This window comes from Zingiber officinale, chromosome 2B (assembly GCF_018446385.1).
Source record: "Zingiber officinale cultivar Zhangliang chromosome 2B, Zo_v1.1, whole genome shotgun sequence".
NCBI classification, from domain to species: Eukaryota; Viridiplantae; Streptophyta; class Magnoliopsida; order Zingiberales; family Zingiberaceae; genus Zingiber; species Zingiber officinale.
The window spans coordinates 132,215,356-132,242,683 of record NC_055989.1 but is presented as its reverse complement, the minus strand read 5'-3'; the positions used below and the strand labels follow the sequence as shown (position 1 = coordinate 132,242,683).

General features: G+C 38.6%; 4 protein-coding genes across 8 annotated transcripts in view; 2 read left to right on the top strand and 2 right to left on the bottom strand.

Annotated features, from left to right (window-relative positions):
• Positions 1 to 845: 845 nt before the first annotated feature.
• On the top strand, positions 846 to 2,232 carry LOC122048725 (F-box protein At1g10780-like). The gene is made up of 3 exons (XM_042610259.1): positions 846 to 1,377; positions 1,459 to 1,740; positions 1,861 to 2,232. The coding sequence occupies exons 1-2, from the start codon at positions 846 to 848 to the stop codon at positions 1,728 to 1,730; spliced, it is 804 nt and encodes a 267-aa protein (XP_042466193.1). The 3' UTR covers positions 1,731 to 1,740; positions 1,861 to 2,232.
• A 122-nt stretch (positions 2,233 to 2,354) lies between these two features.
• LOC122047290 lies at positions 2,355 to 7,814 on the bottom strand. Its single transcript, XM_042608462.1, has 5 exons — positions 6,817 to 7,814; positions 5,995 to 6,692; positions 5,820 to 5,909; positions 2,762 to 3,496; positions 2,355 to 2,591 (listed from the first exon to the last, which is right to left on the bottom strand). The coding sequence occupies exons 1-5, from the start codon at positions 6,914 to 6,916 to the stop codon at positions 2,517 to 2,519; spliced, it is 1,698 nt and encodes a 565-aa protein (XP_042464396.1). The 5' UTR covers positions 6,917 to 7,814; the 3' UTR covers positions 2,355 to 2,516.
• Positions 7,815 to 9,653: 1,839 nt separating this feature from the next.
• Positions 9,654 to 13,311, bottom strand: LOC122047289 (protein CPR-5-like). Its single transcript, XM_042608460.1, has 5 exons — positions 12,883 to 13,311; positions 11,487 to 11,543; positions 11,369 to 11,404; positions 10,494 to 11,264; positions 9,654 to 10,410 (listed from the first exon to the last, which is right to left on the bottom strand). The coding sequence occupies exons 1-5, from the start codon at positions 13,240 to 13,242 to the stop codon at positions 9,880 to 9,882; spliced, it is 1,755 nt and encodes a 584-aa protein (XP_042464394.1). The 5' UTR covers positions 13,243 to 13,311; the 3' UTR covers positions 9,654 to 9,879.
• Positions 13,312 to 13,701: 390 nt separating this feature from the next.
• Positions 13,702 to 27,328, top strand: part of LOC122047286 (ubiquitin receptor RAD23d-like) — a 28,703-nt gene continuing 15,076 nt past the window's right edge. For 3 of the 5 annotated variants that reach the window (XM_042608457.1, XM_042608456.1, XM_042608455.1), the window contains exons 1-3: positions 13,706 to 13,910; positions 16,558 to 16,719; positions 27,067 to 27,117. In XM_042608457.1, the coding sequence (XP_042464391.1) occupies positions 13,845 to 13,910; positions 16,558 to 16,719; positions 27,067 to 27,117 (279 nt within the window). In that variant the 5' untranslated portion in view covers positions 13,706 to 13,844. Of the gene's footprint in view, positions 13,911 to 16,295; positions 16,348 to 16,557; positions 16,720 to 27,066; positions 27,118 to 27,328 lie in introns of all 5 variants that reach the window. The other 2 variants (XM_042608458.1, XM_042608454.1) reach the window with 2 other exon arrangements.

Genomic DNA, 27,328 nt, shown 5'->3' with positions numbered 1-27,328 from the left:
AGTATATTTTCTATCCAATTAAGTATGATTTAAAGAAAATCTAGTATATTTTCTATCCAATTGAGTATCATTTAAAAAAAATCTAGTATATTCGAGTATATTTTCTATTAAAATTGCCCTTCATATTTTTATGTATAAATAGTTTAAAAATGAGTATAATTCCTATTAAATTCAACATTTTAAACTAGAATCGAGTATATTTTTTATTAAATTGAGTACGATTTTTTTCCTATTTAATATAATTCCTCCTAAATTCAGTACCATTTGAAAAAAAATCAAGTATATTTTTCATCCAATTGAATATCATTTAAAGAAAATCTAATATATTTTACGTCCAATCGAGTATCATTTAAAGAAAATCTAGTATATTTTCCATCCAATGGTGGGAAAAGAATCGTACTTAATTTGATAGAAAATATACTAGATTCTAGTTTAATATACTGAATTTAAGAGGATTTATACTCATTTTTAAACTTTTTATACTTAAAATATCATGGGCAATTAGGTAAGTATATTAGACTAGGGAGTGAAAAGAAAAACTTTTTCTAATGAAGAGTGCATGCAAAGTTGTATTTGTCAATCGGGACTGCATGCAAATTTTCCCTTACCTCTGTCCCTGGAAACGATGACGAGGAAGAAAGGTCGCCGTTTTCCGGCGAGAGGACGATGATGGAGTCGCTTCCAGACGACATGCTGCGCCGGATCCTCTCCAGGCTGAGCGACACCCGAGACGTTGCCACTTGCTCCTCTGTCTCCCGGCGTTGGCGAGAGGCCACCGCCTTCATCCCTTCCCTCCACTTCCTCAACAATGCCTTGCAAGGACTGTCGACGTCGACATCTTACGCATGGTTTCCGCCGCCGCCTCCTCCCTCGAGGATCTCGTCATCCACTGTCCCTTTTTCGGCCGCAGCCTCGCCTCCTGCCTCGCCCTCTGCGACCGATCCCTCCGCTCCCTCGATCTCCGCATGAACTTCTTCGACGGCGGGCTCGACTGCGTCAGCCTCGCCAAAGGGTTAGAGTCTCTCAAGCTCTGGCATCCCTCCCTGATTTCTTCTCCCAATTGGGGTTTGCCCGCCTACGGGAGATTGTGCAAATTGGAGCTGGTCGGCGGCATTGTTCTCAGCGAACATTTGGCCGACATGATGCGTGCTTGCCCCCATCTCACTGACTTGATTCTAATTAGATGCTGTTCGGAAGGCGCGATCTCGATTGAACTGGAGCGATTGGAGAGATGCAAGTTGGACCTCTATTTTACAGTGCATTGTTCCCTAAATCTGAACTCGCCGAGGCTTCAAGACCTTGATATCCAAGGATTTTACCAGATTCGAGTCGGCCATAATCACCGGTTAAAGAGGCTTTCCATCGCAAACAGTGAAGGTGAATTCCACAACACCAAAATCACAACTTTCCTATCCATTAAGCTCAAATTCAAGTTGAATGATTTCAAGTGTTCGTTAGGTAATGTGACGATGGTGGATGTGGGGAATCTACCGGAGCTGGAGTATTTGTCGATCGAAGGTCAACATTGGTATTGGAGTGAGATAAGGTCTCTTCTACGAAATGCAATTGAGGTGGAGCACTTGGCCATTAACATTGAATATTCTGGCGATTTCCTTGAACCAGAAACTTTTCCAGCGATTCAATTGGAAGAATTCTTCAGCAACCACAGGAAACTACAAGTTGGAGGACATCCACGGTGCGTTCTTCGCAGCATTTCAGCATGGTATTAGTCCAGAAGATGTGAGTTTTGGGTTCTGCTCGTATTTTGGTAATTCATTGATGATCCTTGTTTAGAATTTCTTATTTTTGATATGGAAGTTGGAGCTAGAGTTTATGAAGAACTTACCTTTGACATGGCAGTTGGAGCTAGAGTTCATGATTTCTTCCTCTCTCGAGGAGCTGATCGTCACAGTGAGCTCGCCGCTGCATTTGAAGGAGAAGGCGAACACACTCGAATATTTGCTGTAGCATTGCGTGAAGCTGCGGAGGATATTGATCAGAATCTCGCAGATGGTCAGTGAAGAGAAGGTTGATGATTTCTTTGAAGATATTGGCAATATCAGGAACTTGTACTGCACGATCGTCCAGATTGACTTACAATTATCTACCGTGCCTGTGTAAACTATACCATGCAGCTCTCTATCAGTTCTAATGCCTGCAAGATTATTAATCCTTCGCATGTGGTTTGAGATTTGCATATAATGGATAGACTAGCAGAATATTTTTAAAAAAACTTATCATTATTTCCAGTCGGAGCTTTCTCCCTGGTCATAACTCGATAGCGAGCCATAACCCAGGGACGAAGTTTGATCTTATTCAGCATTTCAAATTCATTTCGGCAGCTAAAGACCAGGAAAACAAAACTCATTGATTTTTTCTTTTCAGCATTCTATATTTTTCACAACTCGTATCTCAAGTTCCCATAAATATCAATGAGAAAACACTTCAGGAAAAAAAAAGGAATTAGCTCACTAACGGCATTCGATATTGAACCAAAATATGCTTGGTCTCGATCTTCAAGTTTCAGCACCAGACGAGTTGCTTCCATCTATATACTCGGGCACAATCTTCAGTGGTCTCTGCTTCTCATACTGGGAAAAGAATGAAGCCAAGCAGCATGTGTGAAACATACAAAAAGAAAGAAAGAAAAAGGAATAATGCTGAAGGACAAAGGCAGTGGTTTCAGAATCGACAGTTTAACTAGTTAACCAGGGATCATAGGAGGCCAAAGCAATGAACAAAATACTCTGAAGAACTTTACCTTCTTAAGAAAGTCATCAATCTCCTCCGCAGTCAGAGCTTCCTCCCAGCCATTTTTGTCCCATCCAAGGGACCGTAAGAAGGCTTCCTCCTCAGGATCGACAACATTGTCTGAGTTGAGATTAGTTTCTACATTGTCATCAGCAAAAGATCTCTTAGATTGATCTGAAGCACAAAAATCTAGATTCATACTTCCAATATCTGTTGGTCCATCAAAACCATCAGATACTGATGGAAGGTTATTTTTCATCATATTAACAGGGAAGGTGTTGTGCTGTTGCTCTCCATTCGACTTTTCTGCACTCAGTGTTGGTTCGAGTGAGCTTGGCACTGAGATAGTACTTGAATTATTTGAAGATTTCTTCCTTAGCAAATTGAAGAAGGCATTCCTATTTTGAGCTTGAGAAAGGATTTTTCTATCCCCTGTATTCTTGTCGATGTTAACATTCTGGTCAGTTGAGACCTTTGAAGGAAGAAATGCAGAAGACAAGATGGGACCAACGGGGTTCACAATCTTGCTTAGACCTTGACCATCTTTAGCAACGGAGGTGATGCCATTCTTCTCTCGGTTAAGAACCTGAAAACTCCCCACTGAAGATGTCTTTGCAACATCAGAATTAGTTGGCGACCGAATAGTTTGGTTCACGTGCAACAGTTGGCCAGCCTTGGTAAGAGAAGTAAAATCCCCACCTCTTGCAACTTTAGATTTTGCCTTATCTGACAGGTTGCCGCCATTCTGCGAGCAACAAAATATTGTGAACAAACGAAGAATAAAAACATGAACAGTGAAACATCCTTTTGAACTATTGAGATCTATGAAAGGTGGAACTCATTTTGAGCTTGAAAATCACTCAACTCAAATAGTCAAGCTTGAAGACGTGGAACACAATGTTTTTATCCATTAAATTGCTTGTGTATAAACAAATAAAAATCCAGACGTGGACGATTTGTAGATCATGTTAATTAGGCCGATAGTTGCGAAGTCGCAAATCTCTCTCCTAAATGTCTATAATAAGTGGAACCAATGGGGCACTTAAAAGGACAGCATTTCAGGCTTATAGTTACAGTAGATGTTTAGAAATGGTTGCAACCTACAGTATGCAGTAGAGAAAAAGTGGTAACGACAAGCAACAAATAGCAGGGATGAATCTTCTCACTCTACTGAGCTTTATGCAAGATATAAAGTTGATTGGCTAACTACTTATCCTAAAACTTTGAGGTCTACAAAAAAGACCAATTTATATATTTATATTCTTAACATGCTCTGTATGTATGGATTTCACTCTCCCTTCATGCCCTTTAACACCCTTCCACATGTGTGAGTGTAATACTCTCAAGTCTCATATCATATGTGAGTGGATATACTTTCCCTGATTGGTACAAATCCATATATATATTGTTGATTTTTTTTTAACATGGGTAGGATTTAAAGCTGGACCCCTGCTCTCATATCATGTTAAAGTTAATTGTTTAATGACTTATCACAAAAACTTGAGTTGTTAAGACAAATAAATTTACATATTTATATTTTTCACTTAGTGGATAGAGCTTAATGGTGTAAAATGATACATATAGTCAACTCCACCTAGTGGGATAAGACTTGATTGTTGTTGTAGTATATTTTTTCACAACGCCGACTTGTCGTTTTCATAGTTGTTATTCCAACAACTAATATTTCCTTTGGTCTCCTCTACCATTTGTGTCTTCCACTCAAATAGGCTCAATCCTTTTAACTATACATGCAATCTAATGTGTAGACATCGTGACAGCCAAAGTTTCCTAAAAAAACATTTTTCATCAAATAGTTAAACTATACTTTTCTGGATTATCCAACCAGACTAAGTTACGAGAATGATAAATCGACTTAATACTAAATCTCAGTCTTTAATACTAGATCTCAGTCTCCTGATTAATGAATTATAAAACTATTCTTTGCAAATGGATGAAGCTTTTGTTAACCAATGATCAGGCCAAATTTAAAGAAAAAGCAGAGTTCAATCTCCCTTATAAACAAAGATATAAAAGAATGAAGATGGATATCTTTTCTGATCAAATAGAAAGAGGGAAAAAAGGAAATATGCTCACTTTTTTCTTGAATAAACAGTTGTGCAAGCACCTAAACAGACACAAGCATTTGAGGGGGGGTTTTTTTTTTTACCTTCTACATGGAGCTCCTCTAATGTATCATAAATATTTTAAACTGATTTTTTTGCATGAACAGGAAGCATAAACAAACCATTTAACTTGGTCAAGTTTTTTTATAAGATGCATTTAAGACGTAGTAAAATTTTCAGAATCATGGAGTCAAATTAAATACATGCCATTCTTATATTGGTTACCATAGATATTGTAACTGAATCCATTATCTAAAGCATTGAGCATAATGAAATTTTGGGTTTCTTTATCTATTGTAAGTTCAGGAGTAGGAAAATTGGAATTTATACCCTCACTAACTGTTGACAAACAGGATAAGAAGAGGAAGATCAACAACCGAGATAGAAATTGCCACAAAAAATCATAATCAAAATGGGGGAAGAATGAATAGAACATAGATATATTGCACCCAACTAGAACTGAGTTGCAGGAATTTATACAAAATCGTAGATAGTTTTCCATTTTATTCTCTCTACTTGTATAGGAAGCAAACAATCATCTTCACTTTTTACTAAAAGACATCCCATTATGGTAAAAGATACAGACAGCATGTTACAGGTGCTGCTAATATGCACACTAAATCACACAGAACTGAACTTTTTAAAAGTTAAGAAACACATTTATTCAGCTTTACCACACACCCTACTTATCTTATTCAAACAGTAACTTATTTTGCATGATACTAGTTGTCTAGTATGAGAAAGTAATACCAACTATGATGATACATGACTTTTCTCATGTAATTTATGGAGTAAAAGTGCAGTGCATCAAGAACCTTGTCCTTACAAAAATTTCTTCTCATAAGAAGATTTGAGCAATAGAGAATCAGGGAAGGAAGTAACTATTTTTTATATAAAAGATTGGGAAAAAAAAAAACTTGCCAAGAATCAAGGAGGTTATCATACCAAGGCTTTAGGCAATGAAGGTGTCATGGGTATCAGCTGCTTGCATTTCCGAAGAGTGAGTTCCTCAATCCTTTGAGAGTTTATGAGCAACTGCAAATAAATGAAAGATTAGTTTGATGAAAATGTTGTCTTAGTGTTAAAGAAACATGTGGTAATATTCCTTTCAATGAATTACCTGTGGAGTTTCACTAACTTGAGATGGTGCTTGAGTCAATGCCTCTGCCATGTTTAATCCTGGCATACTGCTTCCTGGTGTAGATACATGATTGACTGTAGAAGCCTGTAGAACAGGTGAGTTTATACTTCCATCAGTTTCAACTTTGACTGGTACTTGTGCCAGGGCTGAAGTTCCAATTATGACAGGAGAGCCAGTAGGAAGACTCTGAACAGCAGTTCTAAGACCAAGAGGTGACACAACAACTGCATCTGAGAAGCCTTGCTTTCCTTCAACTCGAAGAGATGGGAACTCTTTGTCAAATGAGGTTTTGCCGATACTTCCAATAGTACTTCCCCTAGATGGAGAATTGTTATTTCCACTACTTCCAAGCTTTTTTGGCCAAGACTCAACTTGCCTTCCTGCTACAAAAGATTGAGACCGCCTTAAGGCATGTTCTTCAGACCTAACTCCTATTGCTGAATCATGATATTCAAATTCATTGTCAAGCGAATGCAACTTGTTTTCTCTGTCACGGAAATCAAAATCCTTATCCTGGTTCCTATCCCGAGATCTCCTGAAACTACTGTAAGCCTGAGATCTGCCAGAATTACCTTTCTCACGAACTACACAACCATTCGAGCTCAAGCTCCGGCGCAGATTCCTCTCTTGGTCGTCTAGTAATCTATTCCTTGGGCTAAGTCCCACACCATTTTCATCTAAGGAAAACAAACAAACAAACATTGCATTAGCAACAATTATATTCATGAACATATTAAAACACACGTTCCATAACAACAATAACTAAAGGTTAACGAATCTAGTGTGAAATAGTTGGGGTACCAAAACGTTTGGATGAACTGGTTCGCAGGCCATTGGTTGATGCACTCCCGTTTGCAACCTTGTACCACTGCGGAACCAACGCTGGCTCACCTTGCTCCATTTTCCACACAGACCATTATCAATATACAGTTAAGATCCTCTACCTCTACATCCAATTTTGAACCAACTTACTCATCCAATTTTACTTCCTAAACAAAACACATCAACAACAGAAGCCCATCCCACTACCTTGCCCAGAGGAAGTGTGAAGTTTCCTAAATGAAGAGCCACTCTCGAGTCGTGCATCCACCACAGGCTCTAAGCTTGCACCATAAAATTGAAAGGGCTTTGTCTAGCAAGACAGCTAAACTGTCAGGGGAGTGGGAAAAACCTATTTTTGCTCAGATGGTTAAGCGTCAACCTTTATGCATGCATTTCACGGCATCAGACACCCATGGGAGGGCACTCGGATTTGAAACGAAGCAAAGATGCAACCACAAAACTACCTCAATTCTTTAGCAGAACGACCCCAATACTCCCCCAAAACAACAGTGCTCCCAATCGGGCACAGCGAGCCCTAACAAGGAGAAACCGAGGGCGAGGAAACGAAAGAGGGAAAATATCCCACCCTCACCTCAAAGCACCTGAGAAAAACCACGACGACCTTCAAACTTCAAACCCTAATTCCGCCCATTAAAAAATTAATAACAAGCAGAAAGACGGCGAAGATTGGCCTCGCGAGTCTCCGAGCCCAAGCGAGATAGATTCCTGCTAACTGGAATCCGGTTTCGATCGGGCAAAAGGTAGTTGCGAGCGATTCAAAGAGTCACTGCGGGGGCGAGAAGATCGATTTGGACCTCTCTAATCGAGGAATCGGAAGCCGCTGGGTCTGAGAATCCTGTGGCGTGGTCAGATTGCTCGCTGTAATCGTTGCGGTCTCGACTGGGAAAAACCTACGATCGATGATGACGATGAGAGGGAGATGGCTAAGGATGCAACTAACTCGCTCTCCTTCTTGGCTTGTTGCTTTTTGTGGTTTCTTATTTTTATTTAATTATGAAATAATACCAAAAATCAATTAATTTAAAAAACAAATATTTATCCGGAAATAAATATCACTCGATCCGTGTGTGGTGGTGGCGAAAGATTGTCTCGGTCTTAAAATTTTAAATTTTAAATATTATTTTGTTTTATTTATGGACACATTTTAGCTAATTTAAAGGAATAATTTCCATTTTAAACTCTCTTTCGATGTTTCCTCTTTTTTTGTAGTCTTAAGAATTAATCTTGTCTTGTTATGTATGCGTTTTCTGCTAATGATAAATAATTTTATTAAAATATTACCAATTGTAATTAATTAATTAATTAATTGTATCATAAGTATTTAAAATTTACAAATTATAATAACTTTATTATTCTAATTATTTCAATCGTGTCTTTTATTTTTGATTCAGTATTATTGAGAATATGTCTAACAAAACAAATTAGATTTATGCTTTGTTTCCTTGGAGGCGTGGATCGACGACGAAGGAAAGGAATCCTCGCGGATAATAAATCCACGTGGCGGAGGAAAAGAAAAGAAGAGGGAAGGAAAAGGGGAGAAAAAGAATCTCTGCAAAGGAAAAGGGAAAGAAAAAAAAAGTAAAATGACGAACGACAATGTACGTGGAATATGAAAAGGGGATTAGAAGAATTGCAGCGCAATGTCTAGTGATCACTATTGCATTTGCATCGAGCTCGCATCAGCTTTGATTCGAAGATGGATCCAACACTATCTTCGGCCGCTTGTTCCACTTGCGCTTCTTCACCGATCCACTAGATGCTTCCTTTTCGTCACTTGAGTCGTCGTCTGTGTCGCTAGCGGCAGTCAGCGACGGTGACGTGACGCCGCTCATGGCAGCCTTGGCCGCCGCTCATGGCAGCCTTGGCCGCCGCCACGGCCTCGTCGTCGTGGAGGTCGGCGACGCCCAGGAGCAGATCCATATCGATGTACGCCTTCTCGTTGCCGCTAAGCACCTCGACGTCATAGTCCACACGCGATCTCTCGCGGACCTCGAGCTCCAGTTTGTCGTTGGCTTTGGCGATCACGCCCAAGAAGTCCTTCAACTTGTCCATCACTTGGCTTCGAGGTACCGCTGCCGTCGCCGCCGTGGCTTTGGCGGTGCGCCCTCGCTTATGCGTCGTGCCGGACATGCGAAGCCAGTGCAGGAGCACGAGCGCCGATGGCTGGTCCAGGAGCTCCCTGCTGCTCTCCGCCGCCATCGAGAAGAACGAAACCTACCGGTGGGATCAAGTTCAATACCTAATTAAGAGGCGAGATGCGACGACAGACGTTGGCTTTACGCCCCATTTAGGAGGATGAAAAAACAGCCAAGAAAAAATGATCGGGATGGATTCACAAATTCATCCGTCCATTATTTTTCAAGAAGTAAAAAGGATGATTAATCCATCCTTCACAGCGGGAAATTTTTCATGCGACAGACTTTGCTCGATTTTTAAATCCATCCTCGCAAGTAAACAGAGGATTAAAGTCTCACATCAATATATTATTATTCTAAATTAATTATACAAAATAATCTTCAAATCAAAGACTTCCAAGAACAAATAAAAATCCTAATCCACCCATTAATTGTATAACTAAAATAGTTCATAATTTTTCTTTGGAATTGGATCTTACAACAATATCCATTATTTTAACAGGGCAAAACTCTGGTTCACTTAGAATTTCCACAATGAATTGCTCAAACTAAACCAAACCGCCCCATATTCCCAATTGAATCATTGACAATATGAAGACACAAAATTGATACTTCATCAAAGCTACAACAAAGAATCATAAATGTTCATATCACACGCCATTTTAAATATAAGAACTGAAACCTAATAGTTTTAGCAATCACTTAAAGGTTAAGATATACATACATTCACCGACAATAAGATTCTTCAAGTCCCTCCTAATAGTTAGGTCATGGAGCTCAAGAGGTGAGATAAACATGCTCATAGATAAATAGCTTAATTAAAGTACAACGAGGAGGATTAGGGAAGCAAAGATAATGGAGAATCTTGTGCAATACAGCAAATTTCTCAATATGTTGAATCTGAACCCCAGAAAGTTAATTTCTCCACAAAATGCACTTTCCATTCAAAGAAAGAAGCAAATGGCAGCAAGCCGCTTGATATCGGAAGAATAGGCAGCAGCAGTGCATAGAATACATATCTTCTCAGCCAGTAAGGAAACATAGCTGAATTTGCTCCTTGGGATACAGCTACAGGGCCGTAAAGAAGATTGTATAACACAGATGGGAAAGCATTGGCGAAGAAATGGAGCATGCACAGAACTTCCCAATCAATTAGCCAGCGATATCCATTTCCGCCTAGTGTATCTATGCATACCTTTCCGAAAAAACCACAAAGAGCTCCTAGCAGAAGCGCAATAAATGTCACCGGCATGGCTGCAGCTGACTTTGCTGACCTTTGGAAAGCCACATAAGCTATCACTACAATCATTAATATCCCAAACGACATGCGAGATAGGACCACAAACTGGCACCTCAAAATGTGCATGCCTGAATTGAAAGACTGGACTCCCTTAGGAATCCACCAGGAGCTGGATTTCTGGAGAGAAACAGACAGAAGTTCCACTAAGCTTACGAAACCAACAGCAAAAAAGAGTCGAGAACATCAAAAGTATCTCATACCTCTTTAACAGACTCGCAGGCAGATGTGACCTCTGCAACACGTTGATATGAAAAGATGAAAGCTCCGTACGTAAGCAAGATACACATGACAATCAAACCAGCAACTAGAAGGTCCATACATTGTTGCAAAAGTTGTGCATGTCTAGTCTCCTGCATTTGATTCCTCAATTTCTCTTCCTTGAAGGAAGTCTTGGAAATACCTAAAGATATCTTAATCTTCTCTAGCAAATTTGCATCTGAACTAATGACTAACTGAGATTGCTTGAACTGCAACTTCTTCATTACTAGCTCTATCTCAACAGCCTTGAGGTCATTAGAGCGAGCCTGCTCAATAACAGATCTTTCCATTGTACTCAGAATAGAATGACTAAATGCAGTACCGTCTGTGTTACTGTGAATATTTGTAAGTTGCTGGTTCGTATGTTGATGGATAATGAGTTGATTGTCTGCTGATTTAAATGGAGCATGTTCCTTACGACCTTCAATGGCTCTGATAAATTCAGCATTGGTCATGTCAGGTGTAGGTTCATAACTCAAAGAACAAAAATGGGAAGAAACAACATTTTCCACAGGATCTTTGATGGTTCTGATAAGTTCAGAGTTGGTCAAGTCAGGTGTCATTTCATGACTGTTGTAAGAACACAAACCAGGGGCAACAGCATTTTCCTTCCTATTAACAGACATGTTATTTATCAAACCAAGGGTCTTCAATGAGCTAGAGAATGACTTATCAAAATTTCTTATGAAATAATCAAATTTTTGCCCATATATCTGTCCGAATTAAAGAAAGAAAAGAAAAAGAATACATTTTAATAACTATATAATAATAGCTGCAAAATAATCTAAAGATACATGAGAACTAGAGATGGACTTACATTTGTTATTGATTCCTTGATTGCTGAACTACACATCTGCGGCAAATAGTATATCCAAATTAGATATGTATAAAAACACTAGCGATATGAAAACAGATCGAAGAAACAATAGGCTAACCTTGGAAAGATGATCTATTTCTATACTCTCTTTTGAAATGCTCTTCCCAAACACAACCTGGAAAATAAGGTATTTCAAGCATCTACATATTGTGACTATTTACAAGCTAGAAGTACAATGGAAAGAAAAAATGATGTCAAATCACTAAGAATTTCCCAAAATAACTATCACTATCATTTCTGTTCATGAACATATCTGAAAAAGGTATGACTTGTTGTAATTACTCATAAGTCACAGCAGTAGCACTTATACACAACAACTCATTGTAATTATTCATTGATTATTTGATGTAATTATGTGACATAACAACTCATTGAGAAATTGGGTTTGGTAATTACAAAGTAAATATGAAAATTAGAGTAATTACTTGACATCTGAACAGACAGCTAAAACTTATAAATGAAAGTATTCGTGCACAAGACAGATTCAGAAACATTAGCAGCAGAGAAGAATTGCTTCTCACACTTAAAAATATGATCAGTATTTAATGATTTGCCAAGTTTAATTGAAGCATAGAACAGAAAATATAGATCAAAAGGTAGTCTGATCAAGATTCTAAGAAACTAATCATAAAAGTTAAGTGGGATAGACATTTGTTATTCAAGGGAGGATATAATTACATGAGGTCTACTTATTGAGTGGTCTGGTAATTAATAATTCATCAGGGGATTATTCTATCAACTTGTGTGATACAGTGGGACATTTGACAAACAAGCACCAAATTCTACAGGTACAATATGATACCAAGCTGAAATTTTTACAGAACTCTTGAAATCAGACGCTTTCTTTGTTTCTAACTAGAGTGTAAAGAATTCAGTGTATGCAGATAGCAAAGGCATGCACAAAGCTACATTCAAACTAGTTAACCAATTAATCGGCCAAAAAAGGATGGTTTACTATCCTTATTCCCCCTTCCAACTTGTGCAACATTCATACAATACTTTCCTTATCAAAAAAACAAGAAGATTCAATCACAGGTTGCATGGAGATTAATAGTTTGAAATACAAATGATGAAAAGTAACTCTTTTTAGTGAATAGGGAAGCAACATTTAACATGAAGAATTAGCATGTAAATAGCATTAAAGTGTTAATTTATAAAATTGTTAGTTTAATTCTCATGTGAATTATCTTTCACTTCATGTTAACCAACATTGTCGCAAAACTTGGTTTTACTTCGTTCTTCAAAAATATTATAATCTATATTCTATCTACTCAAGTTCTAGTGCCCACTCGTGAAAAATCCGAGTAGAAGATACCAATAAAACAATGTAGACTGAGATGGCACACTTTCGTTCCATCAGTATTCTCTTCCAATCATGACATACATAAGCAAAATATTAAATTTCAGATTTCACGGATAAAAACATAAATTTGAAGCCTAACAAACCAAAGCACCTGAGCAATAACCGCAGCGAAGGACATGCCGAGCGGAAGAGCAAGTTCCTGCAGACACTCATTGCCGCGAAACACCAAAAGGCCACGGCTTCCCCCGCTCCGCAAACGCACCCCTCTGATCTTTGACCGCTTCCTCGTGAAACGCGAGGCCGACGAAGAGGAATACGAGGACGACGAGGAAGAGGCGTCATCCCTCTCCTTCCTCCTGGTTCTCGAGGTAGCCACGCCCTTTCCACTCCTTAGCGGCTGGGACCGCCGTCCCCCGGCGTTATCGCAAGACACACCTCCGCCTCCATCGCTGATGTTATCTCCGCCACGTCCATCAACCGTAGCTCGGCCGTGGGATAGGGTGGGATCCATGCGAAGCGGAGAAGGAAAGGGATTTGATTTGGAGAAGGGGGAAGGGGGAAGGAAGGTGGCATTCAACAAGGCCTCTGGAAAACGGTGATAAGAGGGACGGTGGCACAGTTGTAATTTTCAGCGAAATGAAATCGAACGGGCGTGGAAAATCTTGCTATTCATCCGATTGTGCCACGTGGGAAAAGATATTTCCAAATATGATATTTTAGTAAATTGTAAACATTTCCTATTTAGGAATTCTGTTTTCTCCTTCCATTCCTTCGACGGTTCCAGAAAAAAAACTCGAAATTTACATCGCATGATTAGATGTTCGTGAGCAATCGTACAATAACTCAACGGAAGGAAGTCAGCAGGGGCTTGTCCATGGGACCCATATCTGTTTACCCTGTAGAAGACGAACAAACCGTATTGCGTACTTTAATCAAAACAGATAATCACAACAACCTTATTGATACACCGACGATGCACTCACACTCTGTTCTTTAGCTTGCGGCAGAAGGCATCTCGAATGCACCTCGCCCTGTCGTCATCGGAGGAGTCCAGAAACTTTGATCGGAACTTCGCCGGTGAAAGTAATAGGGGGGAGAGAGAGAGAGAGAGAGATGAGGCTTTCCGTGAAGACTCTCAAGGGAACCAGCTTCGAGATCGACGCCAACCCTGGCGACACGGTACGTTTCTTGATCCGTCTGGGATTTCTCCGCACTTGTTTGCTTATTTATTCGTTCGTAGTTCCATCTGATAGATGATGTCGCTTATACTGTATTGCCGGATTGGAATTCATAGTCATTTGTGCACTTTTATCGTCGGTCTCAAATAATAAGCTCATGCGGCCTGCGGGTATGGATTACCTGGCGGTATTGAGCTTACTGGTACCAGCTCGCTCCAGTTTATTCTTGTTAGAACACTTGTTCGTTGAATTACAACGATGTATGATTAAGGATTTTGTACCGTCGTATCTCATCTTCCTTGTGCAGGTAGTTTGAGACGTATCTGGATTGGATGTGGTGTTTCTGATTAGCTCTTTTAGCTGATTTTTTGTGTGCTGTTATTTAGAGTGCTTTGATGATTGACTAACAAAATAATGAACCGTTATCAAAAAAATATGAACCATTTATAAATTGGATTAAACTGGTACTTCTAAAACCTTGAAGAAGTGCAAGATAAAAATGTAGTGCTTATACATTTAGAAATATTTTGATCAAATTTTGATGTAAAAACGAAGTAATTGATGTGTTGACACACTGAGTTCTGCTGTACCTCTCATAAATTACTATGAGATCTTGCATGTTAGAGATGAATCAACAAGTTTACCGGCGGAATTGGTCATATTCTATTTAGATATCTTGTTTGCTGAGGAGGGTATATTACAAGAACAGTCAATTAATTCTTCCCTGGAGTGACATAAGGTTCATTGAATGAAATCACACGAGCAGAGCATGGGATCATAATTTCCCACAATTCCACTATTATTTTTGAAAATTATACTTGAAAACTAAAATTTATCAGAGATATTAACTTTCAGTATATGGTATCATTGGAAACATTTCAAGATTTGTATATCATAAAGCATATTTTTCTTGAGGAAAAAACATGAACAATGTAATATGATTGTGAGAGATTGAAAGTTAGTTAAATGTCACATAATTTCAACATTTAATTATGATGTCTGATATTCCTAAACAATTTTGGTTTAGCTAACTTTATAAAATGAAAAATGACAAAATTGTTTACTACTTGGAAGTTAAGAGACTTCTAACATAATTCCAATTGTTTTTTGGATTATGGTTTGAAAAATATATCAAACTTTTATCAAATACCGAATATTGAAATGTCTATCTGAATGTAGTTTTTTTTAAGGCATGATTTTGTGGAAAGAGATCTTACTTGGCAACGGCTATTGTAGGCTTGTGAGATCCTCACCTCAAATTTTAAATTATCTATATGAATATAAGTTTGCTTTTTTAAGACTGTGCAGATCAAGATGTTTTTGGGTATGGTCATGGCAATAGAGATGAATAATGAATTAAATCCTAGCACTGTGAAATCCTATTGAGTTTTGAATCATCGAGCCAATTTGGATTGTAGGATCCTGAGGTTCTGATCACCAACTTGACAACTTTAGATCCACAACTACTTGAGATCAATTACATTAAATCAAGTCCACCATTAAACTTTATGAAGGGCTACATAGCTAGTAATATCCATATAATTTAAATTTTCACTATGTTAAATATATATTTTACCCAATATATTCATTTATAGTCAATGCAATTAAGCAACTATAAAATAGCAAATAGGTTATACAAGGTTCAGTGAGTTACACTTAGCTTGACATAATATCCCAATCCTACCTCCTAAAAGGCTATATTTGTATAATTTCTCTAATAATCTGAAATCATACTTCTACAGGTGCTAACTTAGACAATTTGCCTAAAGTTAGAAGCTGTTCTATATAGTATAATTTAGTATTGACTGATTCCTTTTCCAGATATTCACATATATGTTTCTATGTAGGTTTTAAGTTTGATCTGTAGGCTTTCAGTATAAAACTAATTTAAATTGGCTGGAGTAAATTGAACCACATTGTATTCGGTTAATTGTGGTTCATTCTACCTAATCTAATTGTTTAACTCATCATTGTCGTGATTATTAAGTTGTGTTAGTCCCAACTATTTCCAGTTGGTGACATGGATCCTGTCCTTCCATTGGACTATAGTAGGCTAATTGTTTAGCTATAAATATTGAACAAGAGGATGGAAGAAAGGGAGAATAGACAGCAGAAAGCTAGTAACCCTTTATCCGGACAAGAAGTGGTGAATGCATTTTTGAATTTTTGCTTTTGACAATTGTCAGTATTGTAGTATCTCAATTTATAAATAAGAAGTGGTAGGAAAAGGAAAGGCAGTATCTGTCCACTGGAGTAACTCCATAATCTCATAGTCCTATAGTTTTATAGTTCTATTTATTATTTACTATATTTCTTCTAACTCGCACATATATTTGTCCCTTGCCATAAAATTTCAATGCCCTCCTCACATGTCTTTCCTTACTAGAGCATTCAGTTCAACGGATTAATTCACCAATCTGGAAAAGACGCATTGAAACGTGAGCTCTCTGTAGCCTTTTTCTGATTCCAGTTTACATCTGAAAACCATGATTTCCAGGTCAATATAAAAACCCTTAACATGCATGCCCCTGTCGCACACATTCCAAGCTCTCTTCCCCCACACTCTTTGCAGTTGTAAATGCTGATTACTATAATTTGATTATGATCTGAATAGATTATCCCAATCTGATTGTTTAGTTGCTTTTTAGGTTGTTGATGTTAAAAAAAGTATTGAGACATCTCAAGGAGAATCTGTTTATCCAGCTGGGCAGCAGATGCTTATACATCAAGGAAAAATCCTAAAAGATGATACTACATTGGCGGATAATGAAGTATCTGATAATAGCTTTCTTGTTATAATGCTGAGCAAGGTACATGCGTCCATCATTAGATTTTATGATGATTAATATGTCTTGTCACTGAATTAGTCACTGGATGTTGAGTTTATTATCTAAGGAAAGGAAACTGTTAGAATATTGTAAATATAGCTAGGGCTAATTTTGTAATTATGCTGACTTTATGATGATTAATATGTCTTGTCACTGAATTAGTCACTGGATGTTGAGTTTATTATCTAAGGGATGGAAATTGTTAGAATATTGTAAATATAGGTAGGGATAATTTTGTAATTATGTTGTATATCCTCTTCCCTATAAAAGTCAATAACCCTGGAGTGCCCAAGAGGGAATTTTTCCTAACGCCTCTCGTTTCTCTTTTCTACATGATATCAGAGCCAAGTTGAGAGGCAAACCCTTTTTTTTTCTATGTCGTCGTTCCTTGTGCCACAGCATCGCGCACGCATATCGCAACCCCTCTTCGCCAACCACCCGACGTTGCCGCCCTACTCTCCTCTTCGCGAACTGACGCCGGCGTTTTCATGCGTCGTGAGCACATTGTCCTTCGCCCTCTCCTGCAGTCCGGCGACGGAGAGAAGTTCGGTAGATCAGCAGTTTGGCGATGGCACAGATTATCTTTCCTGCATTCCACCGTCCTCACCTATCTTCTTGCATCGCTTGAGCCTTTCTTCGCCATATGCCCTCTTTCACCAAGCTGATCAATAACTATCTCCGGCACTCCAAAGTCAGATATTTCAATCTTTACCAACCATATCACTGCATCACTCTCTTCTGAGCAGTTGGATGGTAAGAATTACTCTTCTTGGGCCTCTCACATCGAGCTTTGGCTTGTTGGATAGGGTTATGAGACACATCTCACTCAAACCGAAGAGGATGTCCAAGTCGTCGATCGTCCTCTATGGAAAAAGGTTGACGCCCAATTGTGTTGCATTATCCGTGCCACCATCCATCCATCTCTTAGGGATGTCTTCCGCACTCACAAAACTTATAAAGCTATTTGGACACAGGCTTAACAACTCTTTACAAACACCTCTCGACGACTCTATTAGGTTTGTGAAGATCTCATGACCATCCTCAGTGCCCATCAGGTTAAGGATTCAATGTCAACCCATCTAGGTTCAATTTCTAGCCTTCTTTGTAACTTCAATGAACTGCTTCCACCTGCGGCCACTCCTGTTGCTGAGTTTGAAAATATTAGAAATTTTTTATGTCTCTGGCTTTATATAGTCTGCCCACAGAGTATTCTCATGTTCGCGATTAGATCCTGGGCAGTCCCACTGAAGCTACCATGGACAGTATCTGGGCAACTCTCCTCCGTGCCTTGCCAAAGTCTTGACGTTGCCTCCTTTTGTTCTTATTGACTCGTCAACTTTGGTCTCTCGAAACAACAATAGACCTCCACCTCGTAAGGGTGGCAAAGGAAGTCCTTGGTGTGATTGTTGGGACTTTCGGGCCACAAAAATCATTTTTTGCATTGCGGAAACCCCGAAGTCTTACCACCGGATCCGTGCGAAGATTAAAATAAATTCATGTACTTGTTTCTATTCTAGATCTACTCTAGATCTACATGGTAGAGATTTTATACCTTTGATGCGAAGCCCTTCACTTATCCCGCTCGTCCAAGGTTGTCGGATCTCGAGAGTGTCAAGTGAACACTCCTCTATATGTATCCACACGAATAACGAGATGGAGAAAAGACACTAGAGTGTGCTAACACTCTTTGTGGCTCACGGCAATGGAGGAAGAGGGAGAGTAGAGAGGAAGAGATGAGGAAGAAGGAGTGAATGAGCACACAATTGCATTCACTTGCAATCAAGTGGCCGACCACTTCATGGAGAGGTTATAAACCTCCATGGAATACCAAGAGTCATGGCTCTTGGTCTCCCTCATGAGGTGGCACACACATAAGCCAACCTTGATGATGTGGAACATCATCATTGTCCCACCTTATGTCAACACACAAATGATGTGGCATTGGTCAAGTCAAACTTGACCTTTCATCTTCCCTCTCAAGTCAAGTCAAACTTGACCTCTTATCTCCCATGGTTGATCAAATCTAACCATTGGTTCAAGTCAATTTGATTTAATGAATCTCTATTCATTGAATTAAATTGACTAATCCAAGTCTAAATTAGACTCATTTAACACATGAATCAAATTGAGTCTAACTCAATTAGTTTAATTTGGATTACTCTTAATCCAACTTGGTTCATCACATGAACCTAATCCTCTTGGTTCATCAAATGAACCTAATCTCCATTTAATTGCCCTTTGTGTGTGACCCTATAGGTTCTTGTAATGTTGGCAATGCTCCTAAACCCATTTAGAAGCATAAGTAATGAGCGGTATCTAGCAACACATCATTACTACCCAAGTTACAAGAATGTTGAGATCCAACATCACCTTTGTGACTACTAATTGTGACTCTCACATTATGTGACAATGTCCTTCTATCCTTGACATCTAGATTGATCAAATAAGGCATAGACCGTGTTATCCTCTAATCAATCTATATCTTGAACTCCAAGTAGACTCACTCTAATCAAATGAGCTCAATATTTCATATTGACTCATTTGGGTATGGCCATGCACTTAGTGGTCTCACTCTATCAAGAATGATGATGTCTCTCCCGTCATATAGGAGGGACAGATCACATCTACATCACTCACATCCCTCCGCATAATTTGTTACATACCCGATAATCGCCTTTATGATCCACCCAGTTACGGGTGACGTTTGACGAAGCCAAAGTATGTAACTCCTTATGTAGGGAACCATGGTGACTTCAGGTCCAAGGACTGATAGACATACTAATAGTCACATGAGAAAGTATATGACACTCATATAACGATCCATGATACTTTCTCATGGCGGATCATTCAGTATACATTCTCCAATGCATACCCATGTGTCAACTTGATATCTCTATATCCATGACTTGTGAGATCAAGTCATCGAGTTGACCTACATGCTAGTCTCGTCGCATTAACATTGTCCCTGAATGTTAATACTTGACTAGGAATGATTGAGAGTAGTGTTCTCTATATCATCTCACTATCGATTCAACCAATCGATTGATATAGATAAGAACCCTCTACTTAAGGACGATATTATACTTAGTTATTTGGCACAAATACAAGTAAGTATAATAACCATAATGAAATGGCTTTATAAATATATATAGGAATATGATACATCGAGTCCATACAACAATCATCATATGATTGGCTCTAGGGCTCTAACTAATAGTGATCACTGCCACCGACCAGGACACACGATTGATAAGTGTTGGAGTCTGCATGGTCAACCTCCTCGCGCTGCTCAGATCGAGTTCTGTCGCTTCTTCAGCTTTTGCTGCACAATTGCCACTTGATCCGACCCCGCCGCTTTCTTATGATAACTTTCTGAAATGGTATGAGGATCGTTAGGCTTCATATTTCACCGTTGCTGTCGCACACGCTGGTAATTCCTTTGCTAATATATCTCGCCCTTCAGGTCCTTGAGTTCCTTTACTGGCTCGTCGACCTAACTGGACTTCTCAGCAGATATTCGGTTGGCCCGTCGACCTATCTGGTTAACTCCTGCACACTTGGTAAAGTGGTTAGATCACAATTATACTTAACTTAACTTATTTGTCATTCATCAAAATCTAAGTTAGACCGTTAGTGCAAACTGCACCAATAATGTGTTTCACTCGTAATCCTTCTCCTCATTATATTTCCTTGAGTTATCATTGTCTTTCTCCTTCTTACTATTCTTGTCTTTCTTCCTTGTCGTCTGTGTCTCTTCCAAAGATTGCAAGTGATGTCTTTGCCCATCCAGGATGGAAACGGGCTATGCTCGATGAAATGTGTGTCTTGCAACGCAGTAGAACTTGGGGCCTAGTTCCTCTACCACTTGGGAAGTTAATTGTTTGTTGTCGATGGGTGTATAGAGTGAAAGTTTGTCTAGACGGCACGGTTGACCGGCTTAAGGCTCGCCTCGTCGCTAAAGGCTATACTCAGATCTTCGGATTGGATTATCGGGACACTTTTTCTCCTGTTGTCAAGATGTCTTCTGTGCACCTTTTTCTGTCCATTGCTGCGATTCGACATTGACTTCTTTAGGACATCAAAAATGCATTCTTACATGGTGACATGCTCGAGGAGGTCTACATGGAGCAATCTTCGTGTTTTGTTGATCAAGGGGAGTCTTTTGGTCTTGTATGTCGCTTGCATAAATCTTTATATGGCCTCAAGCAGTCACTCAGAGCATGGTTCGGTAGATTTAGTGCTGTAATTCAACAATTTGACATAACTCAGGGCGAGACTGACCATTTTGTTTTTTATTGTCACTCATCTACTGGTTGCATCTACTTAGTGGTTTCTGTTGATGATATCGTCATTGTTAGGACCCTTGGCGACCGGCTAGAGGGGGGTGAATAACTCCTGCACAAAACAAACAAAAATACCTTCCTCGGCTTATAACTTAAATAAAATGAACACTTGCATAAAAGAACAATAAAGAAACTGAAAAGAAAGAGGCACAACAAATTACTTGGTTACAACCGGAGAGGTTGTTAATCTAAGGCGAAAAAGCGCACTAAAAAATCTCCTTCAGACAGAGAAGCCTCTTAAATCAATGAACGCACAGAAAAGAAGCTAAACAAAAAACTAGGAGCGCACAAGTGTTATTTCTTTGTATTTCTTGTTGTTGTTTAGCTTTGGGAGCAAGATTGCTTATATAGCCTTGCTCGGGGCGCCTGGAAGGGTTCAGGCGCCTGAAGGGTGATAAAATTTTACCCCCTTCGTAACGGATCGCGGTCAAACGCGATCCAGATAAAATTTGATTCCGAGCGCCCGGACCAGGAAAGTCAACCAAGTTGACTTTTTTAGTCCGGTCCTTCCGCTCCGGTTTCGCTCGTCTCGGTCCGGGTCTTCCGTTCTGGTTCCTCTTGCTTGGGTGATCTCGACCATTCGGAATAGGGCTCACCCGAACCCAACTTCCGGCCTTCTCGAGCAAGCTTCCACTTCTGGCTTCTCGTCCCTCGTCCACCCGCGTACTCTTCCGCAGCACTTTGTCTCTCAGACGCACCGAGCCCGTCGGCTCTCTCCCGTGCCGTTCTTCTCACTAGCTATGTCTTTTGCTCGATATCCTGTGCTTCTAAGTTCCTGCACACTTAGACACAAGATTAAACACAACATAACCTAACCTAACTTATTTGATCACATCAAAACAATCCTGGGGTACCAACAATCTCCCCTTTTTTGATGTAAACAACCCAAGTTAAGTTAGAGTAAACTAACATAAAGTAAAAGCAATAAATTTGCAATTACAGTGTAAAAATTAAGAAAGTTAAAACTACCTCCCCCTAGATTTAATCTTTCCTTCTTCTCCTTTGATCACATAAAAAAATGGGATATCAAAAGAAATCTAAGGATCAATTTTTCAAAATATAGGAAAGTTTTTAGTTTAAAAAAAATGATTTTCAATATTTTTAAAAACTTATCAAGTTTTTGAAAATTTTGAAAACAATTTTGATAGCAATTTAAAAAAAAATTGCAATAACTTTAAAAAAATTCTAAGTAAAAAATATTTTTGATATCACCAAAAAAAATTGTAACATCAATAATTTCCTAAGTTAAACAAATTTGCAAAAATTAATTTTGTAAAAATAATTTTGGTAAAGTAAAATTGATACTTCCAAAAAAACTTTAATTTTTTTGTAAGTTAAAAATACCAAAAAGAAAATATTTTGAGTAACTTTTGCGAGGCACTAGGCCTTCTTGGTTATTGGAGCAACAACCACTTTATAGACAAAGCCTCTTAAGGAAATTCAAACATTTAATTTTCTTGCTGAAAGCCCTAAGTCTAATTATAGTTCAATTTAGACAAGACTTTGGAACCCAATATAGATTCCGGTTAATTAAAAATCTTCTACGAATATATTTCTGAGAAATTGTCTTAATTTGTCCCTTGTGGTAATTAAAATACCAGCTCAAATTATTATATTTCCTAATATTTTGATTTTTAACATTTAAGCATGTACGATGTTTCAAGTCTTCTACTTGTATTTTCAATTTATCATTTTTCAATTTTAATTTTTCAAAATCTTCTAATAGGCAAGATTTGGCTAAAATTAATTTTAATTCTTTATTTTTTTAAATTTGCAACAGTCTTTAGATAATAACTTAACAAATTTAAATAACTTATCAGGAGGAAGAGATCATACCTGACTTACCTTGTCGATCTCGTTGTCTGTAGCTCCCCCTAAACTGCTGCTTTCTTTCGATGTCGCTCCCCCTTCATCAATGCTCATTTCGAATGAGCTTGCTTCATTTTGGTCGTCTTGATGACTTGCCATTAACGTAAGTCCAGCAACAGCTTCAACTTCTGATTCGGACGATGTTTCATCAGACGTCGCCTTTAACATGTTGTATTTGTTAGATTGGACAGGCTTCTTGTTCTTTCCTTTGTCCTTGTCCTTGATCTTTAACATAGGGCAGTTGTCTTTAACGTGCCCTTCTTCATTGCAGTGGTAGCATCTGATTGTTCTTTTCTTTCTACCCTGCAGATGATTAGTTTTTTTATATTTAAATAATTTTTTAAATTGTCTTACCATCATTACCGTTTTTTCGTCATCAAGAGAGGATTCTGAATCTTGTTCGTCCATCCTTACCTTAAAGGCAACGTTGTGTTTCGACTCCTTCGGATCTGCACACCTAATTTCATGGACTTGAAATGTTGAAAACATTTCTTCTAAGATAACAGATTCTAAATCTTTAGATATATAGTAAGCATCTATTAATAATGCCCACTTTGTAGTTCTAGGAAATGCATTGAGTACGTACCTTAGCAATCTCGGTTGCTTACCTTTTCTCCGAGATTCATGAGTCAGGTGATGATTTCCTTCATTCTCGAGTGAAGATGTGCAACGGTTTCTTCTGCTTCCAATTTTATGTTACTTAACTAGTTCCTTAGCAAATCCCGTCTTACGAGCTTGACTTCGGACGTCCCTTTGTGTAGCTCAAGGAACTTCTCCCAAAGCTCCTTTGTTGAGTCATAGGCGCCAATCCAGTTGACTTCTTGTGGCAGAAGGACGCTCAGCAGATGGAACTTTGCTTTGCCGTTTGCCACGTAGTTGGCCTGCTCTTTCTTCGTTCACTGGTATTCTTCCTTTCCTTCGGGCGCTACAAAATCGAACTTCATTATTAAAAGCAATTCAAAATTGGTTTTGAAAAAAACCTACATTCTCTTTTTCCAGCTCACGAAGTCCCCCTTGAACTTCAGTGGGTATATGCTCGGTCCAGCCATCGATTCGGTGCTTCAATCGGTGGTTAGTCCTCCTGAAGCGTCCTCGCTCTGATACCACTTGTTAGGACCCTTGACGGCTGGCTAGAGGGGGGTGAATAGCCCCAGCACAAAACAAGCAAAAAAATACCTTCCTCAGCTTATAACTTACATAAAATGAACACTTGTATAAAAGAATAATAAAGAAACTGAAAAGAAAGAGGCACAACGAATTACTTGGTTACAATCGGAGAGGTTGTTAATCCAAGGCGAAAAAGCGCACTAAAAAATCTCCTTCAAGCGGAGAAACCTCTTACAGTAATGAACGCACAAAAAGGAAGCTAAACAAAAACTAGGAGCACACAAGTGTTGTTTCTTTATATTTCTCGTTGTTGTTTAGATTTGGGAGCAAGGGCGCCTGGACCAGGAAAGTTAACCAAGTTGATTTTTTTTAGTCCGGGCCTTCCGCTCTGGTTTCGCTTGTCTTGGTCTGGGTTTTCCGCTCCGGTTCCTCTTGCTTGGGTGATCTCGGCCATCTGGAATAGGGCTCACCCAAACCCAACTTCCAACCTTCTAGAGCAAGCTTCCACTCCTGGCTTCTCGTCCCTCGGAAACGTCGCGCGCCTCCTTCTCGTCCACCCACATACTCTTCTGCAGCACCTCGTCCCTCAGACGCACCGAGCCCGCCGGCTCTCTTCCGTGTTGTCCTTCTCACTAGCTGCGTCTTTTGCTCGATATCCTGTGCTCCTAAGTTCCTGCACACTTAGACACAGGATTAAACACAACATGACTTAACCTAACTTGTTTGATCACATCAAAATAACCCTGGGGTACCAACAGTCATCACAGGTAGTGATCATCTTGGGATTTCACAGGTAAAATAACATCTTTTCAAACATTTCCAGACGAAGGATCTCGGTAAACTCAAATATTTCTTGAGGATAGAAGTAGCACAATCTAAAGATGAGATCATCATATCCTAAAGGAAGTATGCAATAGATCTTCTAGAAGAAACAGGAATGTTAAACTCAAATACAGTCAACAACCCCATGGATCATAATGTCAAGTTCCTACCAAATCAGGGGGAGCCTCTTCCAGATCCTGAACGATACAAACGATTAGTAGGGAAACTAAGCTAGTTTACTGTCACTCATCCGGATATCTCGTTTGTAGTAAGTGTAGTAAGTCAGTTTCTCAACTCTCCATGCAAGGAACATTGGGATGTTGTGACTCGCATTATTCGGTATATCAGAGGCGCACCAGGAAAGGTTCTTTTGTATGAGGACAAAGGACATACTCGAGTTGTAGGATATTCTGATGCAAATTGGGCAGGATCTTCCACTGATAGAAGATTCACTTCTGGGTTTTGTATATTTGTCGGAGATAACCTTGTTTCTTGGAAAAGTAAAAAGCAGAATATTGTGGCAAGATTCAGTGCAAAGGCAAAGTATCGAGCTATGACCATAGCCAGTCAAGAGCTTATATGACTAAAACAGTTGCTTCAGGAACTAAGGTTTGGAGAGGTTACACAAATATCACTTATATGTGATAACCAGGCCGCCATGTATATCGCCTCAAGCCTAATTTTTTATGAGAAGACAAAGCATATTGAAGTTGACTGTCACTTTGTCAGAGAGAAAGTCATATCTGGGGAAATATCTACTAGTTTTGTCAATTCACATGATCAACTAGCAGATATATCCACTAAGTCACTTAGAGATCCCCGAATTGACTACATATGTAACAAGATTGGTGCATATGATCTATATTCTCCAGCTTGAGGGGGAGTACTAGAATATTGTAAATATAGCTAGGGGTAATTTTGTAATTATGCTATATATCCTCTTCCCTATAAAAGTCAATAACCCTGAAGTGTCCAAGAGGGAATTTTTCCTAACGCCTCTCATTTCTTTTTTCTACTTAAACAAAGATTTACTTCTTTACGATTGTATGCTTTTTAGTCTTTGATATAATGGGAAGGGAATCGCATCTTACACCGTCTCACCAATTTATGTGAAACTTATGTTGCCCTTGGCTGCAACTATTATTCCCTTATATGGTGAATCCTAAGCTATACTGTAGCACATTGGTTGCGATATAGATGCTTAAATCCTTGGACCTTGAACCAATGTACTTTTTTTAAGAACATAAAAACTGCTATTTTTTATTTCTGCACAATAGTAAACCTCAACTCTTGATATAGATTACCTTGATCTGTGCTTAAGTCCATTTTTAATTTGCATTTCTTGCACTTCTTATCATTTTGCCACTTTTGATGCCCACATTGTCCAACTAATTATCACATAAGACAATTTTTTAAAATACTTTCTTGTGATGTGTAATCATTTTTTCTTTCTTTAGTTAGTGGTATATTCCCCACTAGGAGAGAAAAGTTGACCTATTGATATTGAAAAACCAAAAAGCATTTTCTAATGTTTCATTTCAAGGTGTTGCTTCTGGCACCAATAGTAGGAAAATACATTAAATTCTCCCTAGTATGCGGATCTTATACTATTCTATTTTCATGGAAAGTGGACTTCAGTATAATTTATCAATATGTGGTGCAAGTTCCCCAATTTATCTTATATTGTTTGCATCAGACAGTTTTTATGCGTATGTTGTTTGTATAGAAATTATTAACATATGCATTACAACCATAACCAACCTCCTAAAATACATGGTCATTTCAAATTATAGACTTCTATCTGGAGATCATTTTTTGTCTTTCATCAACTGGAGATCATTTTCTGTCTTTCATCAATTGGTGCAAATAGTGATTGCAACCTTGTTAATTGGTGTTGTATGATTGCAACACCTTTTGTGGAAGCATTCATGTTAACTATAATTTCACTAATCTGTGTTGCAGACAACTGTTTCCTGATTCTTGTAAACTTTATTAACTGATTTGAATAATTTCACCTTAATGGTTATTTCTATACTTATGCACTCAAATTTTTGTTTTTTATATATTGCGCATATTCAATGTCTGTCTTTGTTTAAAATTATAACCAGCAAGCAAACTTAAAATGATGCCTGCAAGATAAAGAGTGCAATTTTGTTTTTTATGAACATACATCTTTTTTTCCTTACAGACTAAGGGTTCATCTAGTGGAGTAATGACTGCAAAAGCACCTTTAAGTCAGGTAACAGTAGATTTGATTAATGTGTCATTTATGAAATTGTATAACTCTATTTATGTTTATATCTTTGTTCTGTTATCGTATGCACCATTTGAATAAGTAAGGCCATCAATATATCCGTTAACTAGCTGTTTTGATTAGTATTTTAAACTTGATTTGGCAACACCAAATGGTTCTGACTTGCTTGTTTTAATCCTCTTATCTGTATTCTTGC

Bases quoted from the DNA above. Each gene is read 5' to 3' on its own strand.
- LOC122047290 (XM_042608462.1), bottom strand. From the start codon at position 6,916: ATGGAGCAAGGTGAGCCAGCGTTGGTTCCGCAGTGGTACAAGGTTGCA. The intron at 3,497-5,819 runs GTATGATAACCT...TGTTGCTCGCAG, and splicing joins CTTCATTGCCTAAAGCCTTG to AATGGCGGCAACCTGTCAGA. The intron at 2,592-2,761 runs GTAAAGTTCTTC...TTCTTTTCCCAG, and splicing joins TTGATGACTTTCTTAAGAAG to TATGAGAAGCAGAGACCACT.
- LOC122048725 (XM_042610259.1), top strand. From the start codon at position 846: ATGGTTTCCGCCGCCGCCTCCTCCCTCGAGGATCTCGTCATCCACTGT. The intron at 1,378-1,458 runs GTGAATTCCACA...AGTGTTCGTTAG, and splicing joins TTCCATCGCAAACAGTGAAG to GTAATGTGACGATGGTGGAT.
- LOC122047289 (XM_042608460.1), bottom strand. From the start codon at position 13,242: ATGGATCCCACCCTATCCCACGGCCGAGCTACGGTTGATGGACGTGGC. The intron at 11,544-12,882 runs GTGCTTTGGTTT...CTTATTTTCCAG, and splicing joins TCGCTGCGGTTATTGCTCAG to GTTGTGTTTGGGAAGAGCAT. The intron at 11,405-11,486 runs GTTAGCCTATTG...TATTTGCCGCAG, and splicing joins AAATAGATCATCTTTCCAAG to ATGTGTAGTTCAGCAATCAA.